The sequence below is a fragment of the Amblyomma maculatum genome, chromosome 8 (assembly GCF_055883805.1).
Source record: "Amblyomma maculatum isolate TAMU_Amacu chromosome 8, ASM5588380v1, whole genome shotgun sequence".
Taxonomy (NCBI): domain Eukaryota; kingdom Metazoa; phylum Arthropoda; class Arachnida; order Ixodida; family Ixodidae; genus Amblyomma; species Amblyomma maculatum.
In genome coordinates, this window is record NC_139351.1 from 99,730,644 (window position 1) to 99,744,103 (window position 13,460).

General features: G+C 41.4%; 1 protein-coding gene across 4 annotated transcripts in view; it reads right to left on the reverse strand.

The window, feature by feature from the left end:
- Positions 1–13,460, reverse strand: part of bt (projectin protein bent) — a 258,850-nt gene that overhangs the window by 112,123 nt on the left and 133,267 nt on the right. For all 4 annotated transcript variants that reach the window (XM_084576962.1, XM_084576961.1, XM_084576964.1 and 1 more), the window contains 7 exons: positions 12,804–12,910; positions 12,613–12,731; positions 11,831–12,067; positions 9,623–9,662; positions 8,769–8,862; positions 2,020–2,290; positions 989–1,128 (listed from right to left, as the gene is read on the reverse strand). In XM_084576962.1, the coding sequence (XP_084433088.1) occupies positions 989–1,128; positions 2,020–2,290; positions 8,769–8,862; positions 9,623–9,662; positions 11,831–12,067; positions 12,613–12,731; positions 12,804–12,910 (1,008 nt within the window). The remainder of the gene's footprint in view (positions 1–988; positions 1,129–2,019; positions 2,291–8,768; positions 8,863–9,622; positions 9,663–11,830; positions 12,068–12,612; positions 12,732–12,803; positions 12,911–13,460) is intronic.

Below are 13,460 nucleotides of genomic sequence, written 5' to 3' on the forward strand. Positions count from 1 at the left end.
AAAGACGCAAACGTAAATTTTCCGCCGAAGGGCAGCAGTGGCGCCATCTAGCATCATTGCAGGAACGTGCCATGCATGTCTCAGTGCTTTTGAACCGCAGCACTTTCCTTTAGCGACGCCAGATGGCACCACAGTTGCCTTTTGCTAGAAACTCTGCGCTGGCGTTTTTTGCTCCTCAGTCTCGTCGCAGATGGTTCTGGTTTCTCATCATGCGCGGCCAAACCAAGTAAGCACCATGGTCAAACTTAACTCGTAAAAAGGGGGACAACAAATCGTAAGCTTTGTGTGTAGCTTCAACCCAAATGAGCCTCCGGTTGAGGTGGGCGAATTTTTCAAATGGGGGTTCGATAAAGTTACAGAACACTGTATATATGCACTGAGTGTTTCGGCAAACAGTTCCTAAAATAGAAAGCTCAAAATAGAAAAAATATATTCACAGGACTGTCTAATTAACACAGCTGGGTAGTTAGTACCAGAAGTGGATATAAAGGCATGCACAAGAAAATGCCTTATCGGTTCTTGAAATGAAGTCCTGCAGCACGATGAAATACAGTGATCTTTTCCGTACGAAACCGAAACTGAACGCATTAGATAGACAGGAAGGAACAGAACATCATTTTGAAAGCCACAGAAATTTTTTCCGTTCCTGAGAACCCCTGCTTTCACTAGATTAAGACATGCAGGTCATATATCTTATAATGCTGTCACGCTCGACGACAGACACACATGTTGCAAACCCATCTATTCCGACATCCGACTCGCTCCCGTCTCGCCCCGAGTCCCTTCCCCTGAACAAACGCACTATACCCCTCGCACCCATGCCATCTTGTTCTCCTCCCAGCAACTACAGTAACTGTCCACTCAGCCTCTGAAATCCGCAACCTTCAGTCCCAGCCTCGAGGGTCTAGTCCGCTTATGCCAGCAATCTCGGTGTCGAGCCAGCAAGAGTGGAAATTACAGCAATCACCAGCAAAGTAATTGAACTCACAGCGATCTTCTTTCCATCCTTGAGCCACTGGACAGGGGCCTTATGGCTGTTTGTGGTGCACTCAAGCACCAGCTCCTTGGTGGTGTACTGCTGCGACTTGGATGGCAGCTTTTTGACAAACTTGTACACCGGATCCGGGTCTGAGCGAGATGACACAAGCACCACACATCACCAGAGTGACCATGCACTGGAAGGTGGCTAAAATAAGTGTGGCTGCATAGTGTACAGTGTGCATGTTCCCGTATTTTGTGAAAATGCCAGTCGCTCATTGCGGGCATTGTGTCTAACTATACAAAGCAAAAGGAAGAAGGCAACAGCATGATTGGTAATAACAAGACTGGTTATCGAAAGTGAACGAAAAAACAACAACAATGAAACATCAGCATAAAACTCTGACTTCAGTTTGTTTGGTTCCCCATTAGTGACTGCATTATGATAATGGCCAAGTTAAAAGCAAACAAATGAAATTATTTTGCAGCATTTGGAAGCACTCTCCATAGCTGGCCTGTAGTAACTAACTTTTTCGCATACTATTTGCAAGTGGAATGTGTTACTCGCCAACTCTGTTGATTGCCTACCCCATCCCTCTGTGCACTTATGATTTATGCGCAAGTTACATGTGCCTCTTCCCATCAAATGACCTTCATAATGTAAATATTTGCTTGTGTTTTTATTCTGCTTTGTCCTTTAGTGTCTAGTATCTTGTTTGCTGTTTTTGCTTTCGTTGACCTGAATTATTCACTCTCGCCTAAGGCCTGATAACAAGGCTGGCAGTACCTGTAAAATAAATAAATAAATATATGTATTCATATCACATTCATTCAAGTAACCGCCCTTCAGCCCAAACTTGCACATATTCAGGAGAAAGCAGAAGACTGGCTAATCATCAACACGCAAGAGCCAGAAGAACACCAAACACTTTCATCACATTCTTCTCCAGTTTTCTCACGTGCAAAAAACGACCAAATACTAAGTGTACAGCCAACCTGACAGTTATTGCGGGTTAGTCCATATTAGTTGAAAGAACGCACCATCCACTTCCAGCATTCCATGGCAGCTGGTGTCGAGGCAGGTGAGAGTGTAGCGGCCCATATCTTCCACCGTCGGGTTCATGATCTCGAGGACGTGAAGGTCTCCCTGGCTGGTCATGTGGTACTTCTTGCCCATGAAGATCTCCTGACGGTTGCGGAACCACTTGCCCTTCACACCGCTTTTAGAGAACACGGCCTGGAAGCGCGCCTGCTTATCCCGGCCTTCTTTGACGTGCACATTCTCCAGTGGCTGGAGGAAGGCATCTGGTTTCTGTTGAGGCAAACAGGTGCGCAACAACCGCATACAGTTGTAGAGCTCCACAAGGCCTAACATCTGGCTGTGGGCAGCCAAAAGCCAGCAGAGAGAGATGCTGACTGTTCGCTTAAACAAAGGATGCAAGTGGTTGTTCCTTTGCTTACACTGTTTCAAATTTAGCACTCCAGTGATTTCTGCACAATGATCGCAGTGATCTCTTGCTTTTATATGCCATTGCTGTGTGAAGTCATTTGCTAATTCAAGAAGTGACCTGAATTTCACTGCATGCACTAATTGCATATTACATACTAACAAACTAGGAAAAACTGTGCTGCTCTCAGCTTAGCTAGCGCAGTTATCTTCTTTTTTTTTCTTCTTTAATTTTGTTATGTTATTTCGAGGGAATTAAATAAGTGCCATGCAGTGTTGTGAAGAACGGTCGCAAACAATCAATTGAGAAAGGACACACTGAAACGCAGAGAGTATAACCTTCCTCAGGCAGAAAACTTCGGACAGCTACAGCCGTGAGCTCTTCCCTACAAGCAGTCAAATATGAGCACCTTAAGTCAAGGCTCAAGCGCAGTTGATACACACATTTATTGCAGTTGACAAACACAAGAGAACACTTATGAAGCTTATGAAACTACAAGTAACACAAGTAAATGCTGTTTTTTTTTTGGGGGGGGGGGGGACTGCTTTTATAACTTGCAAAACTTTTCAGAAGCTGCAAAAAAAAAAAATAGCAATGACTACACTAAAGTAACGACATAGCAGTTAAAGGTCGAGAACAATGTTAAACATGTGCGTGCTCAAATCCTACAATCACAGAAGCCTGAAGAATAGTTTATCAGCTGCTTTGACCAACAAAGCAAAAATGAAATAATATTCCTAGTTAACAAAAAAGGTAAAAAAAAGAGCACCCAGAGAGTGATGCTCTGCCTGAGTGCTCTGTTTCCTTTTGTGTTTGTCATCTGCTCCATTGATTTGCAATTTGCAACCATATGAGCTGGCATAACGTTCCACATAACTGTTCGGCACAGCAGTGTGGACTGGCCTAGCTGTGTATTACACTAGCGTGTGTTACACCATCATGAAAGAGCATGGATAATTTGGTTCTTGTAAGTGAAATGCACGCAGTAAGTAACCAACAGCAATGCATGCAGGTAACATCGGCAAGAAAACCTCACTTCAACACAAAAACTCGAAAAACCAGTTTGTAAGCATATGCATGTGTGCATGTGAATAAAAGAGCCACAAAAACAAGCACGCCTAGAAGCAGAAGAAAAAAGAAAAAAAGAGAAACGATTAGAGTTCTCAAATATAAGTTTAGAAGCATCACTCACGCATTTTTGAGCCGCACTGCAAGGTGTCTTGAAAACACCTTTTCTTATTTTCCAACATATCGTGGTGAAACGTACCACACAAGTGCAGAATAGAATGCTGATTTCAAATAACTCATCTCTAGAAGGAGACATTAATTAGGTCATTCCTAATGAGCATTTATCGTTATTTATCGATAAAAAAGACCTCTTATAGGAACATGCAGACATTTAAAAAGGTCCACCGTACATCCTAAAGCTTTCCTTTCTTTTTTTAATTGTGAAAATTTAGCAATTAGACTAAATTCTGGCTAATCACTGCCACATACTTTTTTTCTCTCTAACTTTGGTATTTATTTATGATTAATAAAATGACATTATATGAATTTCCTTAGCTTTTGAATGTACAGTGGACCTTTTGAAATGCATGCATGTTACTAAAAGTCACCTTTTTCAATGAGGAATTACCATAATGACCCGTAGGAAACTGACATCTTATTTTGCCATATCATCTGTTCGTGATGGGATATTTTAAATCTAAATGCGTATTTGAAATCAGCATTCTATTCTGCACTTGCACACAACAAGATATGTTGGAAAATAAACAAAAGTTTTCAAGACCCTCATCCCCCTTAAGGAACATTTTTGGTCAGTGGGTCCTTTACGTGTACCGTTGACAGCCACATAATGACCTAGAATCATGTGCAAGTTAGTCTCAGCTGTGGAACAATGCTTGGGATACAAAAATTATCCCAGGAAAACAAAAAATAATGTGCAAGCCAGCCAGTACACCAGTCACTGTCATTCACAATGTTCTGGTCAAGTCAGGCAACCACACATGCAACGTTTTCAATTTTGCGAACAAAGCCGGGAAACAAAACAAGCAGCCCAACAATCACGACAGGATTCTGCCGCAAGACTCAGAGAACAAGGAAAACATCGAAAGCTGAGCCAATAACAGCGACGATTCGATGAGAACTGGGCGAGAAGAGAGAGAAAGACATGAGGCAGCCGCAATAAGCCACAAGGAAGCAACCACATATCTGGCCAGCAACTACATTGCCAACCTCGCTGCCTCGGCGCACCCTGTGCAGTGTGGGCCAGTCGGGAATGATGTCTGCCAGAGACTGGCGCCTGCTCTCCCAGGAAGGGTGCAGGTCCAACGTCTGAGGTGACGTTCACAAACAGAGCAACACAGGTGAGGAGGAGGAAAAACTGGGAAGAAGGGCACAAATGACACCCTGAAGGGCTATATCTACACTAAGGAAGCCTACTTACATATACTTACTGCCTTAGCTTACTAAATATATTACGCAAGTGAGAGCTTAGGTGCAAGAGCTGAAGTGACACACAAATTTAATCTGAGAAGCTCCTGAGGCAAGGGGGTGCATATCACAGCCCCACATTTCTTAACTACTGGCTTTCGTGTAAGCAAGCGTTGAAGGTTTGTACTTAAAGTAAATCCTCCAGTTTACAACTTACCCCAGCTTTCACGTTAACTAGGCCTAAGACAGAAATATTATGTGCTACACAAACCATAAATGTTTACCTATATCAGCACCTTCATTTTGTGAAACGAAGGTCTACACTAACATATTACTGAGAGATAGATGAATCATTTAACTTACTGAAAATAATGACAACACAATAAAATGCCCAAATACTGGCACAGAAACAACAAGACAAGGACATAAAACACAAAGAAAGGTACTTAAAGACAACACACACAAACACATACACAAACAAAAGCACAAAACAATAATGGAGAGCCTGCCATTGAAAGCTGACAGCCTAAAGGCTGGCAAATCATTAACAAAAAAACAAACAAAACACAAGCTCGACAGAAACACACGAAGGAAGCAAAAGAAGCAGCTGCCAAGAATCGGGTTTGAAGGCAGAATGAAAGGAGGCTGAAAGCTACAACTACAGTGCACTGAGAAACAAATCAGCTGCAAGTCTACAGCAGAGGGAAGCAGAATATGATGCAAGCCATTGAACATAAAGTGTGTGTGTAAGGTACACACACGAGAGACGTTTAGGCTTAAAAGGACAACCTCGAAAATAACTGATTAGCAAGAATGACAGGACAGAGAAGAAAGAGCCAGATAGAGAGGATCTACGAGAACTGGAAAGAAGTGCAAATGAATTAAATTGCAGTAGTGAAAGGGGGAGCAGTTAGCAAAGAAAGAAAGAGGCCTGTGAAGTGAAAGAAGAGAAGAAGGAAGCCCAGAATGAAAGGCTCAGAGAAGAGGAAGTGGAGAGCACAAGCCTGCATGGCTGCCAAAGATGCCCAACCTCCTTCTTCTCCTTTGGAACCTTGTGAAGAACTGGCCAATCGGGAATAATCTCTGCCAGAGATCGCCGCCGAAGTGTTGTTGAGTGAGGGATGGCGAGTTCATCCTCCTGTGGAACAGGAGCATTGCAGCAGCAGCAGCCCTGGTTACGACTGGTGTCCACTTCGGCGGCAAGACGTACGGACGCAAAAGAACACATAGCGATCTGTGCCGACCTCAACCATACTGAGGATGTGACTCGCAGTTGATGTGGGTTTCACTTGGATGCGAAGCAGTATGGCGAAAGACAAAAAGGGACGGTGAAGGCCCAAAACTGAGCTTGAAAATACTTGCCAGAAAAACACCGTGGAAGAAAATGGAAAAATAGCAGCCAAGTCTCAGCCAAAAAACGAGCACCACGAGCGCTAGAAAAGTTTTAAAAAATGTTGATCATAGAATACGGAAGATATAATTTGTGTCACGCGACAAAATGATGTCACTTGCACAAGTGAGCAAAAAATGGACTTCAACATGGTCTGGACAGAGCACAGGATGCAACACACACACAAAAAAAAGGCACAAAAAAGGAACACAGTGGTACTGGGTTGAAAAACAAGTTGCTCTTGGCAAGATCCAAAAAAAGAAATATTTCATGCGAAAAAAGCATGCAAAGTAGCAAAAAAGTGCTGTAAATTAAAAAAAAAAAAAGTGCATATCCTTCAAGGACTAGCAGAAGCCCAGAGCTCTGAGGCAAAAACAAAACAACTCTCTAAAAGTGTTTTCTCAGTTAGACACATGTAATGATAATCTCCTGTTTCAGAAGTAAAACGTTTGTGTCAAAGCTTTAGTCGGTGTGTCAGATTATATAATGTAACAAGACAGTGAGTTAACTTACACATGTAATACAAGCACAAGCAATGGAAATTCTAGCATTTTATAATGTCCAGCTTGGCATAGCACTAACAGATGCCACAGCTGTGTTTACCACTCTCAATGGCATTAAATTACTAGCCAAGCAACACTTGCTGCCTAATTATCTTACTTGCCTATTACAGTACCTTGCTGCCCAATTAGCCATGCCTAATTGCATAAGGCTAGTTTAGGTTAGCAACTTCTGCAAACAAAATGTCTTTACAATAATTGCTGCTAGCAATTATTCTGAGTGAAATTAACTCATATTCTTTTCCAAACTAAGTTCAGGTAGTATGCCCTTCCCCTGCCTTGAGCACATAACAGACCTGTGCTATTAAGAATACACTTTAATGGCAGTTCTAAAAGTGCTAAAGTTACTGGCATACTGTTATAAGAGAAAAATAATTTTCCTTTAGCGAGACACTGATATATGCATCTTCAATAATTGTTCGCTGACAAGTGAGAATTGCAAGCTGAATTAAAAGCACTCAGCACTGACAGCACTAGTATGTACAATAATGTTCAGCCACTTTCTCACTAGAAATGCTTACAAGAGAGGATAGAGTATGCATCTTGCAATAATAGGGTCATTCACTAAGCAAGTGTAAAAAACATGTTATCAGTGGCTCCTAACCACTAGTGCTGACTTCAAACATATAAGCAAAAATTTCTATCTTTAACTAAACACACGGTTAAAGCAATGCATGCAAACACACACAGTAGAACCATGCTATAGTAAACTCGGATATAACAATAAAGTGGTACTAAAGTCCCAGTTCATCTTTCATAGATGACTGTGCATAATTTTTGTTTATAGTAAAAATTCTTCTGAAATGTGGTTATAAGCCACGGCAACATACTTTCCACGAAATGACAGGCCAACATATGTGCAGCCTAGCATCGCGAGGCAAATTGTTTCCTTTTTGTTTTTTTCGTAAGAAAGGAATAACAATAAAATGATGACTTTTTCTTAGCTTTTCCACCTATTTCTCTAGCTTCCAGGAGAAGGCAACTTTATGAAGGCCTTGGAACCATGAGGCAAAGCGCGCATGGGAAAAAAAAAAAAAAAAGTAAAGCTGGCCACGGACGTAGAAAGAAGGCAGCGTGGTGTGTTGAGAAAGTAAAAATAAGTTCTAAAATAAAAGTTTTATCATTCCCTCTACGGTCATTCCATATTATCACCCCTGCTAACTGCATTTCCCTTCCTATTAGTCCCCCGAAAGCCATCTCCACACTTTGAGCATACACTTCTGCACATCCCAAATCATTTTTTGCCCATCCTGGCCACAAATCTTTCAAATAAACTCATTACTGAACTTAGCCCATCCCTCGTGTAATGCCCTTAGTGGGCCTTTAGGTACAAACAAATAGATAAATAAGGATATTAATGCAGTGAGAAGTAGGGAAGGGAAGAAGCGGAAGTTCACAGCTCTGAGCAGTGTGAAGCGTGAGGCAGCGGAGATAAGAAGTCAAGGTGCAGCGTGTGTGGTTGCGCCACGCTTGACTGTGTTACGTGAATTTCTCGACTATTGCCTCTTAAATTACAGAAACAACGAAAGACGATGCCACGTCACACAAAGCTTTTCGCATGAAATCGAACTCGCATTGTATTTATAGCTACATTGTATTCATGCTAAAGTGGTACTTTTACAAGGTGTAAACATAAAATCTGATAACAGAACAAAAAATAACTGCATAAAGAGAAAGACGGCAGGCATTTTCGAGTGATTTCATTTTTTTTAGTGATTAGTAAGTTAGCCATTCAATCATTAGACAGCATCTTCAGGGCCATGTCATCACTAACAACTGATATATATAGTAAAGATCCTGATATAGTAGTACAGACTTCTGCCGGTCCGAGTGATTTTACTATAGAGTGGTTCTACTTCATCAACCTCACAGCTCAACAGTTTGGAACAGATATGTCGGCGCTAAGCGGAATCCAGTTCTTGAAAGCTGTGACCTGTTGGCGTGGAAAGTTTGAATTACCGGCTTGCGGGCAGCTAGCTGCTCCTTCTCTTCTTCCCGCTGCTTGAGTTGCCAGTCGGGGTCATCTTTGCCCATCCCCCATTTGGCATATTGCCTGGGCAGGGACAGATAGAGAACAAGGTCATGCAAGAAGACCAAGCACGACTGTGCAAACAAAACAGAGCAAATAAGCGCACTATTGGCTTCATTCTATCTCTATCCTCTCTGCATCTGAACCTCTATCTTTATTTCCACTTGCTACTACACCAACCAAAATCCCAACTAACTCCACTAACCACCCCGTGATACTTTTAAAAAGCACATATATTAACTGCAACTAAGTAGGAGAAACAAAGGAAAGTAATAACGAACACAAAGCTATCAAAGGCAGTGCAGTAGAGGACACAAAATCAATTCACATTTTATGAGCTTCTTAGGCAAAGTTTTTGATTTAGCAAAACGCTTAAGAAAAATGTTTGGAATCTCAAGCCAGCACAATATTGCTATCGCTATCACTCTGCTACACTCTATACAGCACTGCTGACAAGCTAAATCTAGGCTGCCAAGAAGATGTGCCTGAAAAATAACAATGAAGCTTTGGATGCATGAACCTCTTACTCATTGCTACCAAAGCACTGTTACCCATGGCAGTTGCTCAGAGCTTTAATGTATATATATGTATAACAGCCTCCAGAAAAATGCTGTGATATAATTTATGGATTTAGGTAGTAATATTCAAGGCTGTTCCACCAAATAAATGCTCTTCCAAATGAAATGACCCAGCAAAGCATGCTTAAAGAAAGAAAATCTGCTGGTTCACACTTCACCTGAGGACAGTGGCACACAAAATATAGCAGCCAAGCTACTTCACTCACCTGTGCTTGAGCATGGCACGGAAATCCATGCCACTTTCATCTGCAAGAAATGGCACAGGTGTTATAAATATAAGTTTATCAAAAAGCAAAAATGCAGTCAGGCATCCTCAAGCCTGTGTAACTGTGAACGAAATATATATACTAATAAGAAACAACAATTTATTTTCTTCATAACGGCATAAACAACGTTGGTAATTTGTAGAGTTCGACAATTTGAAACATTACTTACACATCCTTTGACTGTACAGGACAGTAAAGAAAATAGCTTAGTTCACATTTGGTGGAGAAATTCAGGTGATTAGAGTTGGTAACTGGCCTTAGCAGGTATGGTTAGATCATGAGGAAATTTGACACACTAGAGATGCCAGTGAAACAAGTGTATTATTGTGTTCTATGTCAGCAGGTGTCACAAAATATAAAAAAAGTATATAAGTGCTGTTACAAACATCTTGCCTTTTGCTTATAACTTGCGTTGAAATCTTGTGAAGATAAAGGTGATAAGGTTTCATTAGGAAGTTTGCAAACAGAAGGTTCAAAAGCTAGTTCAAAAGCTAGTCAATACATAGGGTGGATGTCCAGCCTATGAACATACTAAACAAACATTTTTGTAACAAGTGAATGTTTGGTCAATCTTGAAAAATGTATACTGTGTTTACCTGCATAGGAAACACGCAGACTTCTTGTCGTGCAAATGTAAATTTTGGCTAACAATAACACTCCATCATACGGTGAAGGTGACCTCCTGATATTTCCTCGTTTCTTTTTATGGGAAAAGTGAGTGTTCATTATGTAAGCAAACACAGTAACAAAATAAGGGTATTAAAGCACACAGTCGCAGGCCCTTGTTGTTGTAAAGAATTAGTTGTATGCAATGGGTGGTTGTTTTTACGTGCGCACGTCAGCCCACTTGCCTTGCGGGGGAGCGCCGGGGGCAGGTACGACTTTGCGTTTTGCGGGTTTCTGTGTCAGTGTTGCACCAAACTTCTGCTTAACGTCAGCAATGTTTGTGAGTGGCTGTATCTTTGGAACTGTCTTTTGTACTGCCTTTTGTGCAGCTGTGTTGTGAGGGAAGGTAGTTGCATAGCGAGACACAGTGAGACAGGGCACACAACAAAGCACTTTGTGTCTAAACGCTCAGTCACTTGTGGTACCTTGGCGTTGGCCGAAAGCTTAGCAGTGTTTTTAGGGCTGTCAATGTGAGGCTGATATGGGGGAAGCCAGCTGTTTGCAATGAACTAATGCCACAAAATTAGATTTTGTTGCAATATTAGAAGAAAATGTGGTTGCTGATAAACATTTTGCAGAGAACCTGCAGTCAGTGCCATAAAAGTATAAGGTGCTCAGTGACAGCCCATCCTGTGGCCAAAGTAACAAGAAGCCACATGCCCCAAGTTCAAGAGGCAATGATAGTGTATAAGTAGAATCATCGAGCTGGGCATGACAAAGTTGCACAGAGACCATTAGCTGGTGTTCCCTTTCTACACCCTCCTAAACATGTCTGCCGTACGCAAGTGTAGCACCAGTTATACACACATGGTTTTGCATAGTGGACTGATCATTTAGTTGCTAAGGTGTAAACTACCATGTAGAAATGTGTTCACAAGCATGAATGCACAAAGCATTAGCCACCTGTCTAGCCCAACTTATTAATTAGAAAATCTACATAATAACAGACATCTGGAAACGCTTTTGGCACAAGAAGTTTAGTAGTTTTTTGTGAAGTGAACTACAGTGTACCTGTTGTAAAAGTTTGCAGGTCAGTACAAACATGGCCTAAATGTGACAGCAAGTGTAGGTTGAAAAATAAATAAAATCAGCTTCGCTCAATTGTTTGCGCAAGTCCACAAGTAAAATCAAGACATGCTTTCACTGCCTTTTTGCAGCTAAAGCAGCAAGTGACAAAATCAACGGTTAGCAATGGACGTTACATAATGGAAGCGCATCATGGAAGAGAAAGCGTGGCATAATGAAATTGATGTCTTGGAGCAAAAAGGTACCAATAAGACTAGAGTTATGAACTGTTGTTTGTCACTACTGATGCTGTGAAGCAATGAACTGCGCTCATCAGAGTAAGCATAAACTTTCTGAATGTGCACAATGTCCTACAACCTGAAAGTGGCACTACAGAAGAATTGTGTAGCAGCCAAACTATGCCCGTGAGCATTATTTTTGCATGAATCAGAGCAGTGAAAAGTGACGGCCACTCACCGCTCACAAACAGGCTCATGGTGACAGAATCTTCACCGTGCTTGTTGTAGGCAACCACCTTATATTTGCCCTCATCGATGCTCTTTGCCTTGCGGATGGAGAAGCACACAGTGTTGGTCTCCCCATCTGTGATCACTTTGTAGCGGCCACCCTCATACACCTCACTCATGCCCTTGTAGAAGCGGAACTGAGGCACAGGGTTGCCCTCCACCTGAACAGACAGGTAAGCGGTGCCACCTGCAAGGAGCACAGGGCCACAACATCCAGATAAATGTCAGTCACAGCACCTTTTCAAGTGGATCATTTCACAGTAACCATGGCTACATTGTTAATACACAAGTTCAGTCTGAAATGTGGCTAAGCATGCTAGAAAAAAATGCACACAAGCATTTTCAATTTGTTCCATCCACTCTTCAGCCTTTTTTACTGGCACGATATCCAAATCAGTGAACTTTCAGTCCATATGTAAGTCGACTATCACAAAGACCTATGACAGCTGCTAGAGATACTTTTCAGTAAGTCATCACAACAACTAGTCAATGAGAGACTATACCTTGGTGACATCACTGATCAGAAGCACAAGGTCGACAAGCAGTAACCTTTAATTTATACAAGTTGACTACCATAAAATGTGTTTATTGATGTTAGACAGTTTTTGTAGATATCATCAAGATCCTGTCACTCAGAAACCCTGCCACAGCAACGACTTGTTTAACTTGCTCATTAAAAAGGCAACACAAACATTAAACAAATACATGTTTCACAAGAAGCCATTTTATCACCTTCAACAGCTGTGACATTCTCCTGGTAGTCCACAATGTTGGGTGGTCCTTCTTCATTTTCGGGAATGGGACGCAGAGGCGTTGATGGCTTCTCAACCTTTTCTTGCAGTTCAGAAACACTGAAGGAAAATGGTTATGTCAGGACATGCTGGACAAGAAGACACAGGCTAATGGTGCTAAGATGTGCTGACCTGGCTCGTCTCATGTCAATGCTGGAGCGTCGCCGCTGCCTAACTTCAACCATTTCACCTGGTCGTAGTTTCTTCATCTTGCCGGCCTCATCGACAACCATCCCTTTCTGTCAACAGCAAGTCAACAGCGTTAGCAACTGCCAAGCTGTTCTTTTCCTCATTTATTAGCAAAAGCAAATAGCTGCTATCTATTTATAATCAAAGTACATTTAGTCCTAGCTGAAAAGCTCTAAGCAATGCTTGTTTTAAATGTAGAACACAGATTGTAACCCAACAAGAATAAACATGGACATCTGACAAGTATAAGTAATAATAAAAAGTATCATTAACATGAAAATTATAAAAATCTTATCTTTTTGACCAGTATGAGAATATCTTTGACAGACATCAGTCTGGTTGGGTTGAAATATAAAAGTCAAGAAATAGTGATACCAAAAAATGCTTATCAACTGCTTCCAGACCTACCTGCCCCAAAGAAAAGACCAAGGGGATTCCAAAATGCTGAACTGTTAATAAATACTGGTTGGAATCTTTATTTCTTGACTTTACTCTTAAATAGTAGTACAGCAACAAGCTTAAATGGCTACAAAATGTACAAATAATTTAATTATCTAGAATTTAATGATGCACACTTCATATGTGCCACCAAGGTAAGTG